The sequence below is a fragment of the Oryctolagus cuniculus genome, chromosome 7 (genome assembly GCF_051225735.1).
Source record: "Oryctolagus cuniculus isolate XC-2025 breed Fujian yellow rabbit chromosome 7, ASM5122573v1, whole genome shotgun sequence".
NCBI classification, from domain to species: domain Eukaryota; kingdom Metazoa; phylum Chordata; class Mammalia; order Lagomorpha; family Leporidae; genus Oryctolagus; species Oryctolagus cuniculus.
The window spans coordinates 8,106,388-8,127,950 of NC_142873.1; the positions used below are offsets into that span (position 1 = coordinate 8,106,388).

At 50.9% G+C, this 21,563-nt stretch overlaps 2 protein-coding genes across 28 annotated transcripts in view; one reads left to right on the forward strand and one right to left on the reverse strand.

Annotated features, from left to right (window-relative positions):
* The window catches only part of RASAL2 (RAS protein activator like 2), a 416,913-nt gene extending 400,967 nt beyond the window's left edge, over nt 1-15,946 (forward strand). For 11 of the 16 annotated variants that reach the window (XM_051856990.3, XM_089336816.1, XM_051856986.3 and 8 more), the window contains 5 exons: nt 1,559-1,693; nt 3,515-3,717; nt 5,052-5,139; nt 7,930-7,960; nt 10,219-15,946. In XM_051856990.3, the coding sequence (XP_051712950.2) occupies nt 1,559-1,693; nt 3,515-3,717; nt 5,052-5,139; nt 7,930-7,960; nt 10,219-10,361 (600 nt within the window). In that variant the 3' untranslated portion in view covers nt 10,362-15,946. The remainder of the gene's footprint in view (nt 1-1,558; nt 1,694-3,514; nt 3,718-5,051; nt 5,140-7,929; nt 7,961-10,218) is intronic. The other 5 variants (XM_051856991.3, XM_051856992.3, XM_051856987.3 and 2 more) reach the window with 1 other exon arrangement.
* CLEC20A (C-type lectin domain containing 20A) overlaps nt 12,755-21,563 on the reverse strand; it is a 28,350-nt gene continuing 19,541 nt past the window's right edge. For 11 of the 12 annotated variants that reach the window (XM_089336826.1, XM_089336825.1, XM_089336822.1 and 8 more), the window contains 4 exons: nt 19,823-19,933; nt 19,171-19,253; nt 16,777-16,920; nt 12,755-16,023 (listed from right to left, as the gene is read on the reverse strand). In XM_089336826.1, coding sequence (XP_089192952.1) covers nt 16,840-16,920; nt 19,171-19,253; nt 19,823-19,933 — 275 coding nt within the window. In that variant the 3' untranslated portion in view covers nt 12,755-16,023; nt 16,777-16,839. The remainder of the gene's footprint in view (nt 16,024-16,776; nt 16,921-19,170; nt 19,254-19,822; nt 19,934-21,563) is intronic. The other variant, XM_089336827.1, reaches the window with a different exon arrangement.

Here is a 21,563-nt window from a genome sequence, read left to right on the forward strand (position 1 = left end):
TGAAATAAAAATTCTTAGAATGTATGGCATTGCAGAGGAGAGAAAATTCTCTTCAATTGTGAGCTTATGGAGTATTGGTCCTCAAATATAAATCCATCTGAATTATAAAAGGCTAACTCGGATTACAAGGTTTGCCTCCTTCTCCCCTTCCCTGCCCTCCCCTTCGCTCTCCTTCCCACAACCCCTCAGGCCAGTCAGGAAAAGTTGTGTTTCCATCACTGTTTGTGGGAAAAGCACTAGCGTCCTGTAGCCTAATATAAAGTGCAGTGTCCAGTGCCAGCTTTCTAGACATAGATGTAGAAATTACAGACATCTGACCTGTCTCATTCGGAAGTTTCCAAAGGCCTTCCACACACTTTACTATCTTATCAAGTTATTATTGTTATATTACCACGTCCTCAAGCTCCCTGTTAGGATGGTGGTGTTGGCTATGGCAGTGGTAGCCCTATTCAGTAGATTAGGAAAATTGTATTTAAGGGACTAAGTAACTTGACTACTGGGTGTCGGACTTGTTCCTGAAAGGCAGAATTTTTTTTCCCTAAGATTTATTTATTTATTTATTTGAGAGGGAGAGATGGAGAGAGAGCTCTTCCATCCACTGGTTCACCCCCAGATGGCTGCAGTAGCAGAGGTGGGCCAATCTGAAGCCAAGAGCCAGGAGCTTCTTCCAGGTCTCTCACGTGGGTACAGGGGCCCAAGGACTTGCGCTGTCTTCTGCTGCTTTTCCAGACTATTAGCAGGGAGTTGGACCAAAAGTGGAGACTTGAACCAGTGCCCATATGGGATACTGATGCTGCAGGTACCAATAGGTTAAGCAGGTTTAACCTGCTATCCCACAGCGCTGGCATCAGCCAGAATTCTTAACTCTCTATCTATATTGGGAAAAGGCTATATATCTTGCTATCCTAGCTAGACATAAAAATCCCTTAGACTATCCAGTGCCCATTGTTTGGATCCTGTATGTATCGAGAAAGTTTGTTGTCTAAAATATGGACTCCTGAGTGGTCTTAACCCATCAGGAAGTCAGTGGTCTATAAAAACCAATATCACTTATCCTTCTCTTTGTCTAAGTGGTTATAATGAAAACCACACATATTAGGTATTCTGATACACAAATTGGCACCTTGTGAGTTTAACATTAGTCAGTTCTTGGGTTCCTGGTCATCTCTGGGTTAAACAGTTGTTTCCTAACCTGAGCAGTCAACCATTATGTCTCTCATTCTGTCATCATCAGTAGGTAATTTAGTTAGTACCTAACAGCATTTGGACCACTGGGTAAGCAGAATTACAGTTTTAAGGCTTTGGCTTCTTGCAGAGGGAGAGAAAGCCTGAATCTTGGATGTGAAGTATACAAATTGCTATTTAGAATTGTCTGTTCTTACACAGATGGATGTTCTGTTTCCCCACCCCTGGTCCTGGCCTTAATAAAATATGACCTTGGTGTGAGAAGGTGTATTAGAATGCTGAAAGATCAGCGTTAGGACTTCCAGGAACCACTGTGTGAAACCTACAAGTCAGGGAGCACTCAGGGAGCTACTCGTGACTGTTTCTGATGCAGGTTCAGTCACCCGTGGACTCTGCCACCATGTCGCCTGTGGAGAGGACAGCAGCCTGGGTTCTGAACAACGGGCAGTACGAGGAGGATGTGGAGGAAACTGAGCAGAATCCAGACGAAGCGAAGCATGCTGAGAAGGTAAAACCTCGTGCGTGCTCACTGACGGTGCTGCGCAGCGAGAGGCCCCGCCACCTTCTTGCAGGACTTGATCCCCCCCGCCCCGCCCTCCACTCCTAGCGCCACCTTGGCCTCCCATGTTAACTCTTAGGTGTGTACCTGCGTGTAAGCGGGCAGTAGCGTGAACATATGTAGGAGGTGGCCACCATGGTACGTTGGAGGAGAGCTGTTGGCTAATGCTGTCTCTTTAATTATAGATTGCCTTAATCTGCAAGACACTGTGCTATCCATGTCTAGTCATTTTAGGTAAATACTTAGTGTCTCTTTAACTTGGTTGTTAGTCTTCAACCAAAGCCAAAAATAATATAAGGACTAGACTTCCCCTTTATATCTGGGTAACAATTTGGTTTGGGTTTGGTTTATTTCTTTTTGCCTCTTTGGGTTAATGTTAAAGAATGCCCAGCCCTGCAGATAATTATTAAAAGAATATTATCTGCTGCTTAGGTTTTATTTGTTTTTTTTTTTTTGTTGTTGTTGTTGTTGTTGTTTTGTTTGTTTTGTTTTGTTTTTTTTCAAGAAAAGTTGACACAGGGCGGGGAGAGAGGATTATCAGACAAGAACCTTGACATCTTGTATAGACTTATCATATTAATTGACAACCAGACAATTAACTATGATTATCGATGCAGTCTACCTCTTCAGGCCTTCAAGACTCTCACCTTTGACCTTCTGGATGAACGTGTACATGGGGTGGGGAACGTCCAGCCCGCAGGCCATACAAGGCCTACAGATTGGTCTTTTCCTGCCAAGGCAACCACAGGCAGGATTCGAAATTCAATAAATCTGTAGCAGGCAGATCTTTAAGTAGATAATTTTGTGTGGCCTGCAGATGATGTCCAAAATAACCAAATGGCCCTTGGCAGAAAAAAGGTTCCCCACCCCTGGTTAGAACCATAATGTTGGGTGGGCAGTAACTGGTTGTCTGCTGGTCAGTTAAATGTGAAAACAGCATGGGAACATGGATTTCAGGGCACAGAGCACCCTGCGAATTGATCACTAACAGGGAGAGAGAGTAGACCGTCCATGTGAGACCCTCTGCTTCTCACTGCACCTGCGGAACCTCACGCTCTCGTGTACTCAGCCCAGCGTCCACGACCTCAGTACGAGAAAGGCCGTGCTGCGTTCCTAATTCATCAAGGGCTTCTTAGTGAGGCCTCAGACACGTGTGCTCCAGCAGGAACGGAGCCAGCCGAGCAGAGAAGCCGTGTCCTGAGCATGAGCCACAAGGCAGTGTTACTCTGCCCTGGAGCACACGCGGGCCTTGGCTGCCTTAGGGAGCAGCGCCAGCCACCGCTGTGTGAATACGGCCTGTTGACACAGTGGCTGGACAGGGAAGAAATCTCGCTTGTCCCCTAGCAGAGTGAGGGAACAGCGCTCCGAGCCGAGATCCTGAGATCTGTCAGCAATCCTGCCGCGCGGTGATAACACAGAAACCATTTCTGTCATAGTCAGGGGATTCTTTAAGCTTCTAAATGCTTGATTTTTTTTTTTTTTTTTTTTTTTGCTCGTCTCATTTTATACCATCACAGATTGGATGTGGCTGGTAGCAACTGGTAGTTTAATGTGGAGAGAGGCACAAAAATATATAGATGATAGAATGCCAAGTGAAGATTGCAAATGCAGTTCTAGAAGGCGGGTGCGGCTGCACCCACGTCTCTGCCAGTGATAATGTGAGAGCGCCCTGGCGCCCAGGCAGCGTGCGCGGCACTGCCGGGGCGGTCCTCGCTCCGAAGTCAGTCACCAGTAGCGTAACTCGCGTGTCTCTCCTCGTCTCCGCTGCAGTACGAACAGGAAATCACGAAGCTGAAGGAGCGCCTGCGAGCGTCCAGCCGGCGGCTGGAGGAGTACGAGCGGCGCCTGCTGGTGCAGGAGCAGCAGATGCAGAAGCTGCTGCTGGAGTACAAGGCCCGGCTGGAGGCCAGCGAGGAGCGGCTGCGCAGGCAGCAGGAGGACAAGGACAGCCAGATGAAGAGCATCATCAGCAGGTGCGGGGCCGGAGGCGGGGGCGGCGAGACTCAGAGGAGCAGCAGCAGCCACCACGTTCAGCCACCTGTGTACTCAGTGTGGTGACTGGGTCTCTTCAAACAGCATCCATAGGAGGCCTAGGGCGCTGCCTAGGAAGATAAAATTGGAAAAATAAAAACAAAGTGACTCCCTTGATATTTCAAGGGAAAACTAGGTTTAGAGAAATCTCAGAATTCCAGCATTCGGCCTAGTGGTCAAGACGCTGGTTAGATGCCTGCTTCCCTTCTCAGAGTGCCTGGGTTTGATGTCTGGCTTCCTGCTGACACACACGCTGGGAGACAGCAGTGATGGCTCAAGCAGTTGAGCCTCTGCCACCCACGTAGGAGACCTAACTCCATGTCCCAGCACCACCCTGGCCAGTGCAGGTGTCTGAGGGGTGACCCAGTGGGCGGGAGCTTGTTCTGACTCTGCGTGTGTGTGTCAGTGCCACTCTCTCTGCCTCGCAAATCTATAAATACATTTTGTTTAAAATCTGAATATCCAATGTCCTAGACTAACTTCACGTTTAAAAACAAGTCCGGAGACACGGCAAGAAGTTCCGCTGGTTATCTTTAGGGCCACAGGACCAAGAGTACCACAGATGCCAAGGGAGAAGTTGGTTTTACCAAACATGTACACATTTTTCACTAAAAACCAGGGACTTTAAAATAATTTGCTTAATCTTCATGCATTCTCTGAGATGAGCATTGTTATTCCTGTTTTACAAATAAACAGGCAACAGATGGAAGTCACTTGCCCAAGGTGACGTAGTGTTGTGAGACCCAGGTGGTCGGGCTCCTCAGTCTATGCTCACGAACACAGGCTTCCATACTGTCCGTTGCTGTGCCCTGGTTCAGTCAGTGGAGGGCGAAAGGTCGTAGTAGTGGGAGTAACCAGCAATCTGACTGAGAGCCAGAGTGTTGGAGGGGGCATCAGTGGACTGAAATGTGAGTGGTGAAAGAGAGACACGAGGGCTACTACAAACAGAGTACCTAGAAAGCTTAGCTCTGTGAGTGAAGAGAGCTGTTGGGCGTTCTTTGTTGTTTGCTTTGATATTTTAACGTGAAATTAAGTTGTGCAAGGGATGGGATCTGTAGAGGAGAAAGAAGAAATGATTATGGGAATACTGTTCACTCCAAAGGAGATGAAAAAGCAGAGAAAAGCCAACCTTGGACGTCTTCATCAAAGGTGGGGGAGGAGAACGAGTGATCGCAGGCCTTTGCTGGGGAGGTGGGAGAAGTTTTGAGTTTCCTGTTCGCTGGAATACTCAGCCCTCTCTCCGAAATGGTAACTCCTCCTTCCTGCCCCGGCCCAGGCTAATGGCTGTAGAGGAAGAACTGAAGAAGGATCACGCTGAGATGCAGGCGGTTATCGACGCAAAGCAGAAGATAATTGACGCGCAGGTGAGTGGCTGGGAGGCAGGAGAAGGCACTTGTTTGTAATAGCTGCTATTTCCTGATTTCTCCTCCTCGCAAATGCCAAGGCAGGCCCTGCAAAACAGGCCAGTGAAGAGTTCTCGGCGCCTCCTCTTGGAGATTACCTCGGTTCCTCTGAGAGCTGCAGCGTTTTGCCTTTCTTTCACTGTGCCCAGTGTGCTACCCCAGCAGTGACAGTGTGCTTAGTCCAGTTGCGTCACGGGTCTCAGCCTAGTGCATGATGGGGTTTGCTTCTTCCCTTACGGGAAGGAAGGCTTTCTGGAAGAGGGTGACCATCCGAAGTGCACTGCATGTGTCTGGCCTGTGATCTCGCTGACCACTGCTTGGCTGTGCTGTTCCTGGTCTTGTCGGTCACGTGCCCTGCCTCCCTCCTCTAGCCCCCGACGGTAATGGAGTTGCAGGGGGAGGATCAGGCAGCTCTCCTCATCACCCCTCCAGTTCTGGGTCTGGCACTGCTGTTCGGAATGTGCTTTGCTGCCCTTCTTTGTTGGCACTGTGCCTAGCGAGCCTCTTTTGATAAAACTTTCTCTTAAAAAAATAAAAAAGCAGCTTGATGAACTTAGAATGTAGACACCTCTGCTCAGTGTAGCAGATGCCTAGGATGCCACCAGGGTGATGACTGGCAAGAGCGTCCCACAGAGGGACCAGAGGGACAGCCAGGAGGCGGGGCAGGTGCCTTCCCTCCTCTTCATCTCATCAGCGTCAGATACGGTTGTGTTTCTTAAGGTGAAACAGCTAACAGGCATCAGGCACAGTCTTGATAGCAGGTGGTCCAGTCGCTGAACATACGGCCTCCTTGAAGACAACTCAGCCAGGTTTTTGTTTCTCACCCAGAGAGAGAGAGAGAGAGACTTTGTTCATAGTTGTTCAGTGCCCTTGTCTACTTAAGAGCCCGTGGTCTGTGTGAGAGCCCCCAGCGTTCTTAACATGTGCTTACCAGCCTAGTTTCCTTCCAGTCAGTGTGGGGCGAAGCTCCATTCTCAGAGGGCTCAGCAGTGAGGCTGAAGGCGTAACGGGGGTACTGCGTCGCACACCCCACACTCCTTCACACACAGTAGACTTGGAGCCAGGTGTGAGTCGTGGCGCACTCTCATTCGTGTAGTTCCCCCAAAATATTTCTGGATGTTTGGACCTGCTAAGAATCAGAAGAAAGGTTGCCTATAATGGTCTTACTTGGTCCTTTTTGCTTTATAATCTTTCTAGGTGTCCCCAAGATAAATAAGGGGGAGGCAAAGCCGTCTTGCTGTACATGCTGTGAGAATTCCCCCAGAGGCTAAAGAGGACGCCCTGGACACAGAAGGCAGTTCAGGGAAAGCAGTGTTGACAGGTTGCCGCTTTTGCCATTTCAGTGTAACAGCATGAAGCAGGGAGAGGCCTACTAACACATGAGAAGTTTCAGTTCTAATGAGACAATGCAGACCTTCCTAACCATCCCAGCCGGCCTAAGACTGCCAGTCTTGAGCAGAGGGAGCCGGGGTGGGCCGTGGGCTGGCTCTGCATGTTGGCTGACTTTGGCCTTCAGAACATCATTAGCTTCGGAAGCTTTCTACTTCCGATCTGCCCCCTGTTTCGACACCCACAGCAAGGTAATCGGGTCATAGACTCAGAGGGAAGATGAGTTGTCAGGGCTCAAAAGCTCTGGAAAGTAAGGACTTGGTCTCCACTTACCAGGAGAGCATCACAACCTGTCGGCATCAGTGACTTGCACTCTGCTGACTCGGTTAGTATTTGGAGCCCATACTTCAAGGCAGGGGTTCTCACGTAGCTTAGCTCCCTGGCCTAGTTTGATGGAAGCAAGGCACCTTCCATAGATCAGTATCCCGCTTCCTGCTGACCACTCCACAGCCAAGACCATCCTCTGCCAGTGGGTCAGATATAAAAAGTTTCCCACTCAAATATATATAGGCATTATTGTGTGATAAATTATTTTACCAGAGACTTACCCCAGATCCCTAGAGAATGCCTGGCAAATCCATGAGACCATATTTGTAAAACCACTGCACCACATACAAACAAATTATAAACACTTAAAAAGGAAGGGTTCTCACTTCTAGCTGTTGGCTTACTGATCCATTAAAACCTTACTGTAACGAGACCGAACATCCCTGGGCGTCCTTTGGGGTGAATGGCTTTGCATCGGATCTTTTCTTTTGTACGGATAACTCTTACCTTCAAAGTGTTGGCTGGAGCAGAGCAACCCTTGTGGCATCATTGAATAGACTAAAGACATGTTGGCGGGTGGAGGCTCCCCAGCGAGGTAACCCGTGCTTTTCTGTCTCACGTGTACCTTGGTGCACTGGTAATAAAAATATTTGACATGAATACAGTTGATTTCCTTACGCTCAAGTGAAACCCAACAGTAGCACCCAGGTGCCCCTTCAGCTGCCCTGCGCTGCCACATAAGGGCTTGCCCCCCCCGCCCCCCGCCCCTAGCCACTTCATCTACAAGGCACAGGCCCGCACCAGCCTCCTAACTAGAGCTGCTGAGGGATGAGTGCTCCGTGGTGAGCGGCAGAGTCACCCCTCCCGGACTGTGTAGCTCGGCGTGGGGCCGCTGATGGTGGTACTAAGGAGCATTCCTTAAATATCAGACCATGGGATGTACCGTGCTCCACTCCCAAGCACGAGGAGACAGCGCCCCCCCAGGATGTCTCCGGGTGACTCAGATGGAGAACCTAGATGGGCTCCCTTCCCGTGGAAGCCACGCAGCTGCCTAGTTACTGTTGCAAGTGATATCTCCGCTGTGTTAAATTACAGGTCATAAATGGAGATGAAATTATTCAAACAGGCAAGTAAACCTGTCCGTTCTCTAGCTGAGCAGTTCCCAGCCCTGACCCGGTGTACCAGCCTCCTACACATTCCAGCTCCTGCCACTCCTTCCTGTCAGGCACCGACTAGACTGCTTTGACTTCCAGTCCAGGCGGAACCCAAATATCAGAGCATGTTTTGCCTACTGAACTTGACTTCCAAATGTACATACTTCTTTCTTACTTTTTCTTTTCTTTTGGGGGAGTGTGGTAGGGGGACTTAGGAAGAGAGCTCCTCTAGGGGACACATCCGGGTTAGTTGGGGGAGTTGCTTAGCTTTGGTTGTTGCTTTTAGACAATAAGTAGTTACCATCTTAGATTACAATGCTTGGCCTGCTTTTTGGCTCAGTAAGACTCAAACAGTCTTCCATGAATACCTGATTTTTATTTTAGATGAGCCCTGGAGAATCCTGCTTTCCTTAGCATTGGGTCCTTATAACTTATCCCAGTACTGAAATATCTTCTCCTTTCATCATTTCAAGAAATGAGTGTCCTGCGTAGAGATCATTCCTAACCACGGGGGAGGGGCAAGGACATGATGTGTGCCTCTTGCCTTTTTGTCTTCTAGTAACCGCTGGCCAATCCTAAACTATTGGCTTTTTAAAAGATCTGTGCTTGTTAGCCCAGTAAGCTCCATTGGCTCTTAATTTTTGTAATATAATTATTGTTCTTGAAAGGCCTTAAAACAGTTACCTTTCCAAAATACAGAGCATCTTATGCTAGATTCATGGATAGTCAGTACTCGGGTTTTATGTACACCTCGTTCTCCATGAGGGGAAGGACCATTTTTTTTTTTTTTTTCTGTAAGTGTTAACAAGCATGTGCTACTCTGTTGTTTTTTCATGCTTTTGAAACTGTGGCCACCACAGGCACTGCTGCTGTGTGGACCCCGCCCTGCCCGCCCACTACGGTGAGCAGAAAGGGCTCTGGGTGCTGTAGTCCAGGGTGGCTTTCCTCACCTCCCCCCGCAGCACGCCTGCCCCTGCGTGCCCGGCAGCGTGTCTCCTGGCTGCGTGTCTCCAGGCTGCGTGGTGCTGCTGGGCGCCCGGGAGCGGCTGCTGCTTCCTGGTGAGGTGCACGGCAGCCCTGAGCCCTCTGCCTCTGCCGAACCTCACCGTGTGTGAATCTCCCGTGCCCTGGCCTGGGTGAACTGTGAAACCCCAGAGCAGGAAGACTGCTTCAGGCCTGGGGTGGTTCCTCCCGTGCCATTTGCTTCTTACTTTGGTGAGCATGGGAAAAGCCTTGGTTAACCTTGTCTCCTGAAACATGTGGGCTTTATGTTGGGAAGGTTCTGGAGTACATCCCCTAGCTGCTGGAGCTACAATTAGGGTGTCTCTCCTAATCTTTGTGAGCGTGAGACTGATGATGTTTTCTGGGGTGATTTTTTTTTATGCAGATTGCCATTTTGCCTTTAGTTTGCTCCCCTACACACACACACACACACACACACACCCCTGGGGATTTTTTTGTGTATGTGTATTCAACAGCCCTTTCTCAAAATAATGGTTCTAAAGCGATTTTTTGCAGACACTCAAAAGTGAGACGAAAGCAGTGCCCTCAGCGGGCAGCTTTCTGAGTGACGGAGCTGGAATGGCCTAGGAGCTGCGTTCTCTGTTCGTCCTCATGTACTGTTCGCGGCGCCCCTTCAGCCACACCCCTCCCCGTGTTGCAGTAACCCCTCGGTCTGAGCTTCTGGCTGCCTTGTGCCCTCTTGCTGTTGCATCCTCACCTTGTTGGTGACTCTGAACTGCCACCATGTATCGTGTTAATTTTGAGCACCGTGCAAATTCTCTCCAAATGTGCGTGACACGCCCTGTCTGGGGGCTCAGAGCCCATGGATCACATGCACTTCTCCCCGAATGAAACCTCTGGTGCTTCTTTCTTCGCCACCTAACTGCCACGTTCGGTCCTGGCCAGAGCCCTTCAAACAGTAAGGCTCTCGACACCTGTGTGCGTAGGTAGGCGGTACGCACGGTGTCGTTTTTATCTGATGGCCTGGGTCCGTGGAGATTATTCGTAACAAGCTCTTCTTGTTGAAAGGAGGAAGAGAGGGAGAGAAAATACACGGAGACCCCGCGGGCTCAGGGGACATGAGCTGGATCAGTGTGCAGAAAGAGGCAGAGACGTTCCATTTGTGCTGCTGTTTGAGGGAAAGCACGGGCTAGTCTTTCAGTAAAGTTCCAGACATGTATCTCTGCCCGCAAAGAGCCCGAATAAAGCCCCGATTGGTGTGTTGTAGGAAAAACGGATCGTGTCGCTGGATTCGGCCAACACCAGGCTGATGAGCGCGCTGACGCAGGTGAAGGAGCGCTACAGCATGCAGGTGCGCAACGGCATCTCCCCCACCAACCCCACCAAGCTTTCCATCACGGAGAATGGTGAATTCAAAAACAGCAGCTGCTGACGGGCCGTGCGGGAGACCCGAGGAGGCTGCCCCGCGCGCCCGCCCCAGGCCCCTCCAGGTCGACGGAACGTTGCCCCTTCGGAACGGCAGTGTGGCGGTGTGGTGAGGACCTCGGGAATGAAGGAGGAAACCTTGTCTTTCAGGGCATAAGGCGAAGACTTCCAAGGTCAATGCTTCCCCACCCCCCGTGTGTCTATGTACATAGGGAACTTAGTTCTGGGCCATGTACAGAAAATACCACTGTAATATACCAAATGGGAGTTAATAATGTAGAATACCTTTTTAATTATTGCTATTTTTATTATTGTTTTTCCTCTTGTTGAAAGCACTGCAGTTGTTGAGGAAAAGTAGGAAGTGCGTGTGCGTGCGACGTGAGCCTGTGGGTGCCGCAGGCAGAGGCCACACGTCTGTCTGCTGGAAGTACGTGGCGTGCCCTGGGGCCTCGTCAGAAGGAGTTTTTCAGGGATTCGTCTGCCAGTTTAGAAACCCCACCTGCGCCCCCACATCCTTTAGGAAAACATGCAGATACCAAGATCCGAAACAGTCATCTGCCAGCGACCGGCCACGCCTGGATCTGGTCGGACAGCTAATCCGATCCGGGGCTCACCGCGTCCGAGGACACAGGGCAGAGCTGCTCTGTGTCTCTCTGGCGCCCCCGTCCGTGTCTGCTCTGTTTTCCATGGGGGACTTTGTTTACCCTGGTTGTAATCAAGAGTGGACTTCTTCCTCTTTAGAGTTTACAGAGCTGTAAATCTATGTGTCTCCACTACCATCCTCATCTTCACACGTCCTTCCACTGCCCTTCCCTCTAGCTGGTGGGAGCAGTCTTCAGCCAACAGGGTCTACTCTCCCCTGGAGAGGTTATTCCAGTGTGCTGTCCCTAAGCATCCAAACTGAACACCCTTTCTTCCACATAGAAAAGGGCTAACCATACCATCGCAGGAATCTGAGTATTTCCTAGGAAAAAAAAATTGTTTTCTATTTGTAAGTTCTAATGCCTGTTTGGGATGAAGAGCGTATCCATTGTAACTAGCAGGTCTGTGGGCAGGGTAATTTTATCTCTATCTCTACCTTTTAAATAGTTCCTTCTGCCTCCTATCCCTTCCGTAAAATTTGGAAAGGAAATCCAAACCTGAAGCATCGTCGGCTCAGAAGTGACGATGGCTCTCACACAGGTTCCTATTGTTACTCCCATGCCCTTGGGAGATCTGGCAGTAACGACCCAGTCTCAACACTTGTCATCCTCGTCTTTATTAATAGAGGACAAAAAAAAGCTGTGGCAGCCAACTTGCTTCCTTTTTTCCAGAGGTGTGGAATTGTGTGCATTATCCAGACATTCTGTAAACAAATAGATATACACATATATACACACGTATGTACATAGAACTGCACTAACAGGAGGAGGTCCTGCCTTCTGTGCCGTCAGATATGTTAAAGGGTCTTCAATCTCTTTCCACAAGATGTAAGCAATTTTACATTGAGGAAGCAATAGCATTTCTCAAGTAAGTTAATGATGTTTATTTTAAATTATAAAATTTAAGGAAAAGCAATTTAAAAAAAAAAAGAAAAGGGGAGGGAGAAAGACCTGGGGGAGTGCGCTGTGTGGAGCGAGTCCTTCTGCGTAATGGCGGGTGTGGCCTGGAGCAGGAGACGCTGGCCAGTGCCCTCTGGAGGGAGGCCCGGACACAGGCACCAAGCCCCCCTCTCACCAGGTCCCGGGCCTGCGCTTCGGCAGCGTGCCCATGGCCCCAGCCCCTCACCCTCTCCACACAGCCCCTTTCATCACAGCCCCATGCCTGACGGAGGGCGACGCCGGGAGCCCTCCAGTCCGCTTATCTGATCTGCGGACTTCAAGCCACGCTGTTTTGGCACTGGTGTGTTTTCTTGGCCCTTGGCAGTTATTTTACAAATTCTTGTCTGCTCCTTTCAAGCCGAGGGCACGCTGTGGCCAAAATCACTTATCTGAACAGGACACAGAGGTTACCAGGAGTCAGGTCGCGTGTTGGGGGAAAGGCTGTGAACACCAGTCTCTTCTTGCTCGTGGCGACTCCCAGCTCCAGCCACGTTTAATTCATTCTTTGTAAAAAGCCTTCAACCGTGCTGCAGAAGACCCAGGGAAAGACTGTCAGTTTCAGTGGCCTTAAGTACGTGAGTGATGTGGGTGATGTCTTCCATGGAGGCTGTGGAAGTCTCGGGCGTTGGTACGCATTACAGAGGGCTGATGGACTCACCCGTGCTGGGGACTGAGCGGAGACACAGAACAGCAGCTCTGTTTCTGATGGATGCAACGCGTCTCTGTTAGTGTTGTGAGAGCTCTGTGGAGTGGTCCACATTGGAAGATCAGGCACCCCGAACATGCATGCAGGTGGTGTAGCCCTCTACCATCAGGCTAATCTTGAATGAAGAAAAGAATAAAAACATAAGAAGGTTGGAAGTAAGCAGAAAGTTCGAAGCTATTACCAGACATTAAATTTTAGATTATCCTTTGAGCCTGCTCCTTCCCAAACATTTTTCTGAGTATATCCTTAGAGAATGGAAGAAGGCAGCAACAGGCGGGGTGGCATTGTGACGCGGCAGGTTAAGCTGCAGCCTGTGACACTGGCGCCACATGGGCACCAGTCCAAGTCTCAGCTGCTCCACTTCCGAGCCAGCTCCCTGCTAATGCACCTGGGGAAGCAGTAGATGGCCCAAGTGCTTGGGTCCCTGCACCCATGTGGGAGATCTGGATGAGGCTCCTGGCTCCTAGCCTTGGCCTGGCCCAGCCCTGGCCATTGCAACCATTTTGGGGGTGAACCAGCAGATGAGGCTCACTCTGTCCCCTCTTTCTCTCTGTAACTCTGCCTTTCAAATAAATACATCTTTTTAAAAAGCAACAGGTAATGATTTTCACAGGGGCACTGCTTGGCCTTTCTTCAGCCCAAATAGGCACAGCCCTTTGCTTTACGGGGAGGAGGCACACGGTTAGGTGAGGGCCATGCCTGACATTTCACGCCTCCCTCAGAACGTCACCATCTCACGGGGTGCACTACAGGAGCAGGGTTGCACAGACATCTGAAGTTAAGGTAAAGCGCTTGCAGAGTGTCTAGCCGACAAGCACACTTGGCCGTGAACAGGGAGTTATTCCTAGGACTCGGAAGACAGAGGTCCCTGCTCCCCTTTCACACCCCTGAGCGATAAGCTGTCTGAGCTGAAGCCGTGAAAGCATTTTACTTCCGTCGGGTCATCGTGTTCCCCGAGTCCCAGCAGTCAAGGCCATGACAGAGAGCAGATCACCGGGTAACTGCTGTAGCAGGCACCAAGCAAGCCACCTGTCCAAGGCGGGCAGCCTGTCCAGATCCGGGAAAGTGAGGGAATCATGCCGCTACAGCCCTTTGCCTTTTGTTACTGTTGTTCATTTAGTCTCCAGTTGGAATCCGCTTTCTCTGACGTCCTCCCTTTCTCCGTGATGGCGGTAGGCAGCAGCAGAAAGATTTCCTGTCTCAGAATACTGTGAGCATTGACTGTGCGCCCTGGAGAATGAGGCTGACTTTGGATGTCAGTGTGTGGCTTTTGTTTCTGGATCTGTGCCTCTATGGACCCTTGGCTTTCACTCTGCCTTCCAGGGTACACTGGATTTGGGAGCAGAATTCTTTTCTGGAAGTACCAGAGCAAGACAGCCGTCCAGTGAGTTTGCATTTGTTGTTGGGTTTCCCGCAAGGCTGAGTTTCTGATAAGCCAGGCAGTGATGGCACTGAGCTGGGGGAAGGGATCCTCTCGGGATTCCCTCCGTCTCATCTGTCACGCCATCGTCACAAGCCCGCCACCAGACGGGCTTTCTCACTGGGCAGCTCCAGCAGCTCCGGAGGCCATGACCTCCCCTGCATTTCAAGTCTCACCTTTGCAGGCCCCTTCTTCAAATAGTGGGAAGCCAAAGGGCCTCCTTCTCCATCCCTCTTCCTTTTCAAGTCTCATAACGAAATTCTCTGCTTGCCCCCAGCAATAAGTAGTGGCCTTCCCACCCCTTACCTGGAAGCCAAAAATGTGGGAGACTGTTTTTCATCAATGTCGGTAGAAAGAACTTAGCTAATTTCTTAAACGCAAGAATCACTGGGGTGCTGAATTTTACATAGAATCTCTTTTGAATGGTTGTTTCTCGTTCTAGAAGCATTCGCTTGTGGTCATGGCCTAGTGATTAACGCTCTCGAGTTTGAGAAAGACAAAAGTGATGTAATTTGCATGAGATGGACTAGGTGCTACCTTAGGAGCAGTGAAAGGACCCGAAGGAGATGGGTGACCCAGGAGACTGAGGCGTGAAGTCTTCTGGGCAGCTCAGAGGTTCGAGGACACGGGAGGATTTGTATCCTTTGCCCACGCCTAAAATACACAGATGTGCGGCAGGGTGGTTTTTGTAGACACGTGCGTCCTCACACGAAACACACCATGCCTAGGGCTTCTGTTTGCTGAATGTTAACCCAGCTCAGTTCACAAGCAGTGGCTCCCAAACTCTCCTGAGTGTGTTTCAGATTTGCTGCGCTCATCCTATCCTCTTGACAGTGTACTATATGTGTTATATGTATATATAAGTTAAAATGACTTTGAGTTGATTGGGTTTGAATTTGAAGAACTCTAGATGTCTTTATTGATGCCAGAGGGAGTCATAGGAAGTTGAACGTCACTGGTCTGCCAGTAGGATTCAGAGAGAAGCGGCTTTGGCTCCTGATCAGTTCATCCTCAGGTGTCCGCGTAACCCACTAAGCAAGACTCGGCAAAGGCAGTGAGCCGCCGGGCAGAGGTCGTGTTTGCCCGTGCTTCCGCGTGCCTTTCCGCGTCCCACTGGGCTCTCAGTCACCCTCAGTTTTCCCTCAGCAACTGCTTGGTGTGGGACTTAAAACCAGATTTATTCTGTTGGTACAGAGACACTTCCACAGAAGCTGTGCTGTGGGGACGTCCATCATCTGCGTGATGGGGCTGCAAAATTTATGTGCGTACACGCATCCTCTTTATGTCACATCCAAACTCCCAGTGGGAGAATTTCAGTCCCACTCCCCCAGCAGAGGAAATACTAATTGTCACAGTCACCACTACCCTGCAGAAAAGTTGAGATGAGTAATAAAGGTTAAATCTTGCCTGGTGCTTAGACATTTCTTAGTCACACGAGAACTCAGCTCACGCGGACAGCAGCACCTTAACCCGAGTCACTCCCAGGACGAATTTACCTTCTAAGCCTGATTTTGTTTTTTCATCCCCAGGGCCTTAACAAGAGTGTGTTAATACACATGACTATTTTACAATGATAGCTCTAAATAATTTATTTTTTATTTCAAGAGAGAGATACACCTTAGAAAAACAAAACCCAAGATTTGGTTTTTATTTTTAAAGCCATATTTTTGTGCTAGTAGCACGTAGATTGTTCCATATGTGAGATCCATACCTGCATTTCATTACCTGGGTTTGTTCTAAAGAAGATTTATTTTTGTTCTGTGAATAATTTTTGACGGTTCTTGTACATGTACAGATATAGATACGTTTGAGGTCTTTTATTGATATTCCTACAAAGACTACAAATAAACTTTAACTTTAAGCATTTCAGGCTCAAGTTGCTGCTGTACTTGATGTGTTACTGCCTTACTTTCAGCGGGCCCCTGGGCGCTAGGTGCACTCCTAGAAAACAAGAAAGAAAACGTATGCAGGAACAGTCGCTCTGAACCACGTGTCTCAGAACGTCCCGACTTCCAGGTCAAACAACAGCTGTGGGACACACAAGCTGGGACAGTGGCGGCAGAGCGCCTCGTGCTGTGCGGCTGGGAGGCAGCCTCCTTGGGTCGGATGCAAAGTGTGGCCCCGTGTAGCCACCCAGACCACTTCTGCCCGCCCTCAGTCCCCCACGGGCTAACGGGGTTCCTTTTCAGGATTTCCGTTGTTTGGTTCCGATGTTTTGTTCTTGGTGGCTGAACGTTCTGAAGGTTTGCTGCTCCACGTATCCCATCTTCGCCTTACCCGTTCCGTTCTCCCGGAGCCGGGGTGCAGGTTTCATGTGGAATTTTCCTCTGTGCCAGCTGTAGGCCTGTGCCTCTTGCATATCTCCAGTTATTTCTAATCCCTGTCCACGAGGCACTTAACAACTGGCATGTGGGGCAGGCGGCTGGTGAAGCTAAGGGGCCACCTGGGAAGCCCACACCCGTCCTGGCATGCCCGGATTTTGGTCCTGCTTCCCTTCCAGACTCCAGCTTCCTGCTCAAGCACACCCTGGGCACGCAGCGGTGATGGCCCCAAGTACCCAGGTCCCCGCCACCCCTGAAGAACACCTGGACAGAGTCTTCCAGGCATCTAGGGAGGAACCAGCAGATGGGAGCTCACTCCCTCTCCGTCTCTCTCAAATCAATAAAAATCAATTAAAAAAAAAAAAAAACCAACCTAGAATTCACTCCGAATCCAGAGCCGACTGTGTGGAAGGGAAAGTGCAGGGGGCAGCCGGTGCTATCTTCCATTCACTTCAGAGCCGACCCATTTCAGGCTGAACCGCGTGTGGCCTAATGCACGCTTCAAGACTGCCTGGATCTGAAACAGCAGAAAGAGAAAGTCTGCTGGTGCCACCTTGGGAGCCTGTGGGTCCCCAGTCCTGAGGTATTTGTGTTTTCAGCTTCTCTCCAGCTGTCTGCCTTTTGTCATTAGCACTTTTCACCAATGGGAAATTATATACATCATTTTTTTTAAAGTATGCATTTTTTTTAAATCTTTATTTAATTATTTATTTATTTGACAGGCAGAGTGGACAGTGAGAGAGAGAGAGAGAGAGAGAGAGAAAGGTCTTCCTTTTGCCGTTGGTTCACCCTCCAATGGCCGCTGCAGCCGGCACGCTGCGGCCGGCGCACCGCGCTGATCCGATGGCAGGAGCCAGGTACTTCTCCTGGTCTCCCATGGGGTGCAGGGCCCAAGTACTTGGGCCATCCTCCACTGCACTCCCTGGCCACAGCAGAGAGCTGGCCTGGAAGAGGGGCAACCGGGACAGAATCCGGAGCCCCGACCGGGACTAGAACCAGGTGTGCCAGCGCCACAAGGCGGAGGATTAGCCTACTGAGCCGCAGCGCCGGCTTATATACATCAGTTTTATGAGAAAAAAAAAAAAAGGAAGTTTAATGACAACAGAAACTGAAACAAATGACTAAGTTAGTGGCTCTCAATCCTGACCGTTAATCGGAATCACTGGGTTTTTCCAAAAGTGTGTTGGGGTGGAGAGGAGAGGACAGCACTTAGCACTGTGGACATCCCAGACCCGAGTGCCTGTTCACGTCCAGCTGCTCCGCTTCCGATCCAGCTCCCCGCTAATGCAGCTGGGAAAGCAGCAGAGGACGGCCCAGGTGCTCGGGCCCCTGCACCCAAGTGGGAGACCCAGATGGCGTTCCTGTCTCCCGGCTTCAGCCCGGCCTAGTCCCCGCTACTTGGCTGTTTGGGAATGAACCAGCAGTTGGAAGATGGATCTCTCTCTCTCTCTCTCACCACCCCCCTCAGTCTCTTTCTCTCCCTCCCTCCCCTACCACTTTGTCCTTCAAATAAATTAATTAATTTTAGAAAGACTTTTAAAGAGTTGGGCTTCCTCCTGAGCCCCACCACTCAGCAATGAAACAGAACCTCTGTAAGGACTGGGCCCAGGCATCTTGAACCTGCTCCGAGGGTTCTAACTCCAGCCAGAGTAAAGGACAAGTCCAAGCCCAGCTCTGAGCACTGTGTTTCCTCTCCCCATTCCCGACACTGGGACGCGCTGGCTACCACTGTTTGCTGGCTCTCTATGTGGAATTTAAAATGATGCTAAAATTGATAATATCTATTCCACCTCCCCCCCACACACACCCCTTGTCTCCACCAATTTCATCTTTTAAATCCGTGACAACAGAAAGTCTTCGCATTAACATGGCCATCCCATTTGTGAAACTGATGTATTCCAAAAAGCTGACCAAAAGATAGAATCCTCCATTTTAACCCCAGTTTTCCTGTTGGCTCCAATTTAAAAATAGAAGGCAGCTTTAATAAGTACACCCCCAAAGAGTGCTGAAGGACTTCAACCAGGACCACACACAGGACATCTGATTTTAAGGAATCAACTAACTAGAGAAGTCGCAATTCCTTTGTCTTCCCTCACACCTACCCACCCCCAACCAAAAATAAATAAATAAATAACACACAGACCCTTAACTTTTGTAAACCTTTGTAAAATTTTGCTAAGAAATCCATCGGATGCTGAGCTGTGTCATTTTCTCTTGTTCTGTCATTAGCAAGATGAGCCAGAAGCTCCCTAATCCCCATCTCTGTACTTAGGAACAGTCCGATGCCACAGTCTCCTATCCCATACTACTTTAAAAGAACTGAAAAAATACTCCGCCACAAATGTGTATTGGATGCTGTAACAGTGCTGGTAGCGACCCTGCCAGGCTGTGTGCAGGGTGCCTACTGTGCGCCAGTTTTCTGAGCTCTCTGTGGGAGGTCACTTCCCCACAGCACCCCCAGGTGAGCCGAGTGCTCCTGGGACGCACAGAGTTGCTTGTTGAAGGTCACACAGTGACTAACTGCAAGCCAAGACCCAGACGCGGGTCCCCCGACTGCGCTGTCTTGATTCAAACAGACAGCTTCCGAGAAAATGCTGGGGAGGGGGCCAAGGAAGCCCTGGCACACAACCACCGCCCGTCACCAGGGCCAAACTGACGGCCCTGGGAACACACCTGGCTGCTTTCCAGAGCGTTCTCTCTGCATGTACGGATCTCAGCGCACTGCCTGGCCTTGTCAAGTCACGGTTAAACGTGGGCCGAGTCTCACCTCGCTCAGAAACTGGTCTCTCATCTCCGGGTTCTTCAGAGATGAGACGACAAAGTCTGCCTTCAGGATCCCAAAGGCGTGCCCTGAAGCAGGGAAAGTTGGGCAGCTCGGGCAGGAAGGGTCCCATCATCACTGGGAAACCCCAGCCTCTAGCAGTCACGGGGGCGGGGCCGCCAGGGGTGCTGCCTGGATCTGGTGCTTCAGATGGGAGGATGGGCCGAGAGGGGCTCAGCCACAAGGGGAACCGGCAGGGAGCGGCTGCAGGGAGTGGCGCCTCCCGCCCTGGGGCCCTGCTGGCTCTCCCACCCGCCAGGCAGCCGTGTTCTGTTCTCCAGTCCCGAAAGCGCTGGGGTCTGTGAGGAGGGCCCGTCAGCCGTCCCGCAGTGGGACCCCTCTGCTTCCAACACTCCCGGTGCTCACAGAGCGCCCCTCCGGGCACGAGGCTGGGGGAGGCGGGAGTGCCTGCTGTCCCCCCCTGCAGATGGCGGCGCGGCCGAGGAAGCTGTGCGCAGAGCTGCAGCTGGGACCCACACCTTCACCCCGCCCCGCCCCCAGCATCTCCTGCTGTCTGTCCGCGCCCTGGGCTCAGGGGCCATTGCCCCACCGCCCTGCTGAGCTGTTAGCGTGGGAACTCGGTGAGCCAGGGAGCTACCTGCTTTCCCTCCAGTCTCCGTGCGGGTCCATGCGCTGGTGGCGAGACGCTGGGCCCGAGTGCCAGCAGCTGTGGGTCTCACGTCAGTGCCGTCCTCTGTGCTGACCACAGCTACACGTGGAGAAATAAAGGAGTCACTGTCAGCGTGGCCAGGCGGGAAGAACGCCTGATACCGGCGGCTGCCCCAGTGTGGGCCGGGCAGCCACCGCCACGCACGCGGCCGCCGCGGGAAACCTCGCCAACCCCGCCTCACCTCCACAGGTGTGTGTACCAGCCCGAGTGGCTGCATCAGCACCTTGCAGCAGGCCACACCCCAAGAGGCCCAGTGCCCTCACGTCACCCACCAGCTGTGCGGAGGCTCCCCCACGGCACGCAGGGCCCGTCACACCTCCACCCAGCCTCTCCCCGCCAGCGACCTCCGGCCCTGGCAGGCTGGCCGTGTCCTCACCTGCTCTCACGTTCAGTCACCCAGGTCCCCTCAGGGCCCTGCCGGTTCTTTATTTTTAATATGGAAATTACCATCGTAAACTTCTGTGGTTTATTATTATAAAATATTGACCCCAAAATATCCCAGCACCCAGCCCAGGGCCAACCGCTATTAACAGATGGCTGGAGAAGATCCTTCACCCACTTGAATTTTTTTTTTTGAACACATGAAAAGCCACCTTATTTCTTCTAAAGGCAGCATATTTCATTGAATGCCCTGAGCTATTTAGCCAATCTGTTCTCGGGGGCATCAGACTGCCTCCAGGCAGTCACTGTAATAAACAGTACCTCAATGACCGACCCTGGGTGTGCAGGATGCCTAGAGCAGTGTATACCTTGTGCTCTTAGTAACTCATCTCCAATTAAGGACCTTCAGTAGGGAAAAGCCACGTACACATCAACACCAGAATGGTGGAGCCAGTGCCCACACCACCCACACCACGTGCCCAAGATCATCGTTCTCTCCACATTTTTTTTTTTTTTTTGTAAGATTATTTATTTGAGACAGAGGGACAGATAGAGGGAAAAGTTTTCCATCCACCGTTTCACTCTCCAGATGGCCGCAAAGGCCAGAGCTGGGCCAGGCTGAAGCCAGGAGCCAGGAGCTTCTTCCAGGTCTCCCACATGGGTGCAGGGCCCAAGGACTTGGGCCATCTCCCGCTGCTTTCCCAGGCCACAGCAGAGAGCTGGATGGGAAGTGGAGCACCTGGGACTCAAACCGGCGCCCATATGGGATGCCGCACTGCAGGCAGAGGCTTAGCCTTCTACACCACAGCGCTGGCCCCTGCTGTGTTCCTGATCCAGCTCCCTGCTAATGCACCTGGGAAAGCAGAGAAGATGGCCCAAGTGCTTGGGCCCCTGTGATCCACGTGGGAGACCCGGATGGAGCTCCTTGCTCCTGGCTTCAGCCTGGCCCAGCTCTAGCCATGAGTGAACCAACAGACAGAAAGTCCCCTCCCTCCCCCACCCGCAGAGAAAAATATTTTTAAAAAAATAAGAAACAGGAAGCAAGTCTTGCTCATCTTGATACGCATAATTCAATGTCGTATTTAAAACAGGCGCTGAGGAAATGACTTAATTAAGTCATACACCAAGATGCAAAGCACCATCGCAGGCCCGGGAGAGAGAAATAGTGTCACACAGTCCCTGTGGGAGTCTGCAGTGTCTGTGACCCAGCACTGGGCTCTCTCATCACCATGTGAAACTCATCAGCTGAGAATAAGGCCACCCCCGGACCGAGCGGTGAGAACAGGAA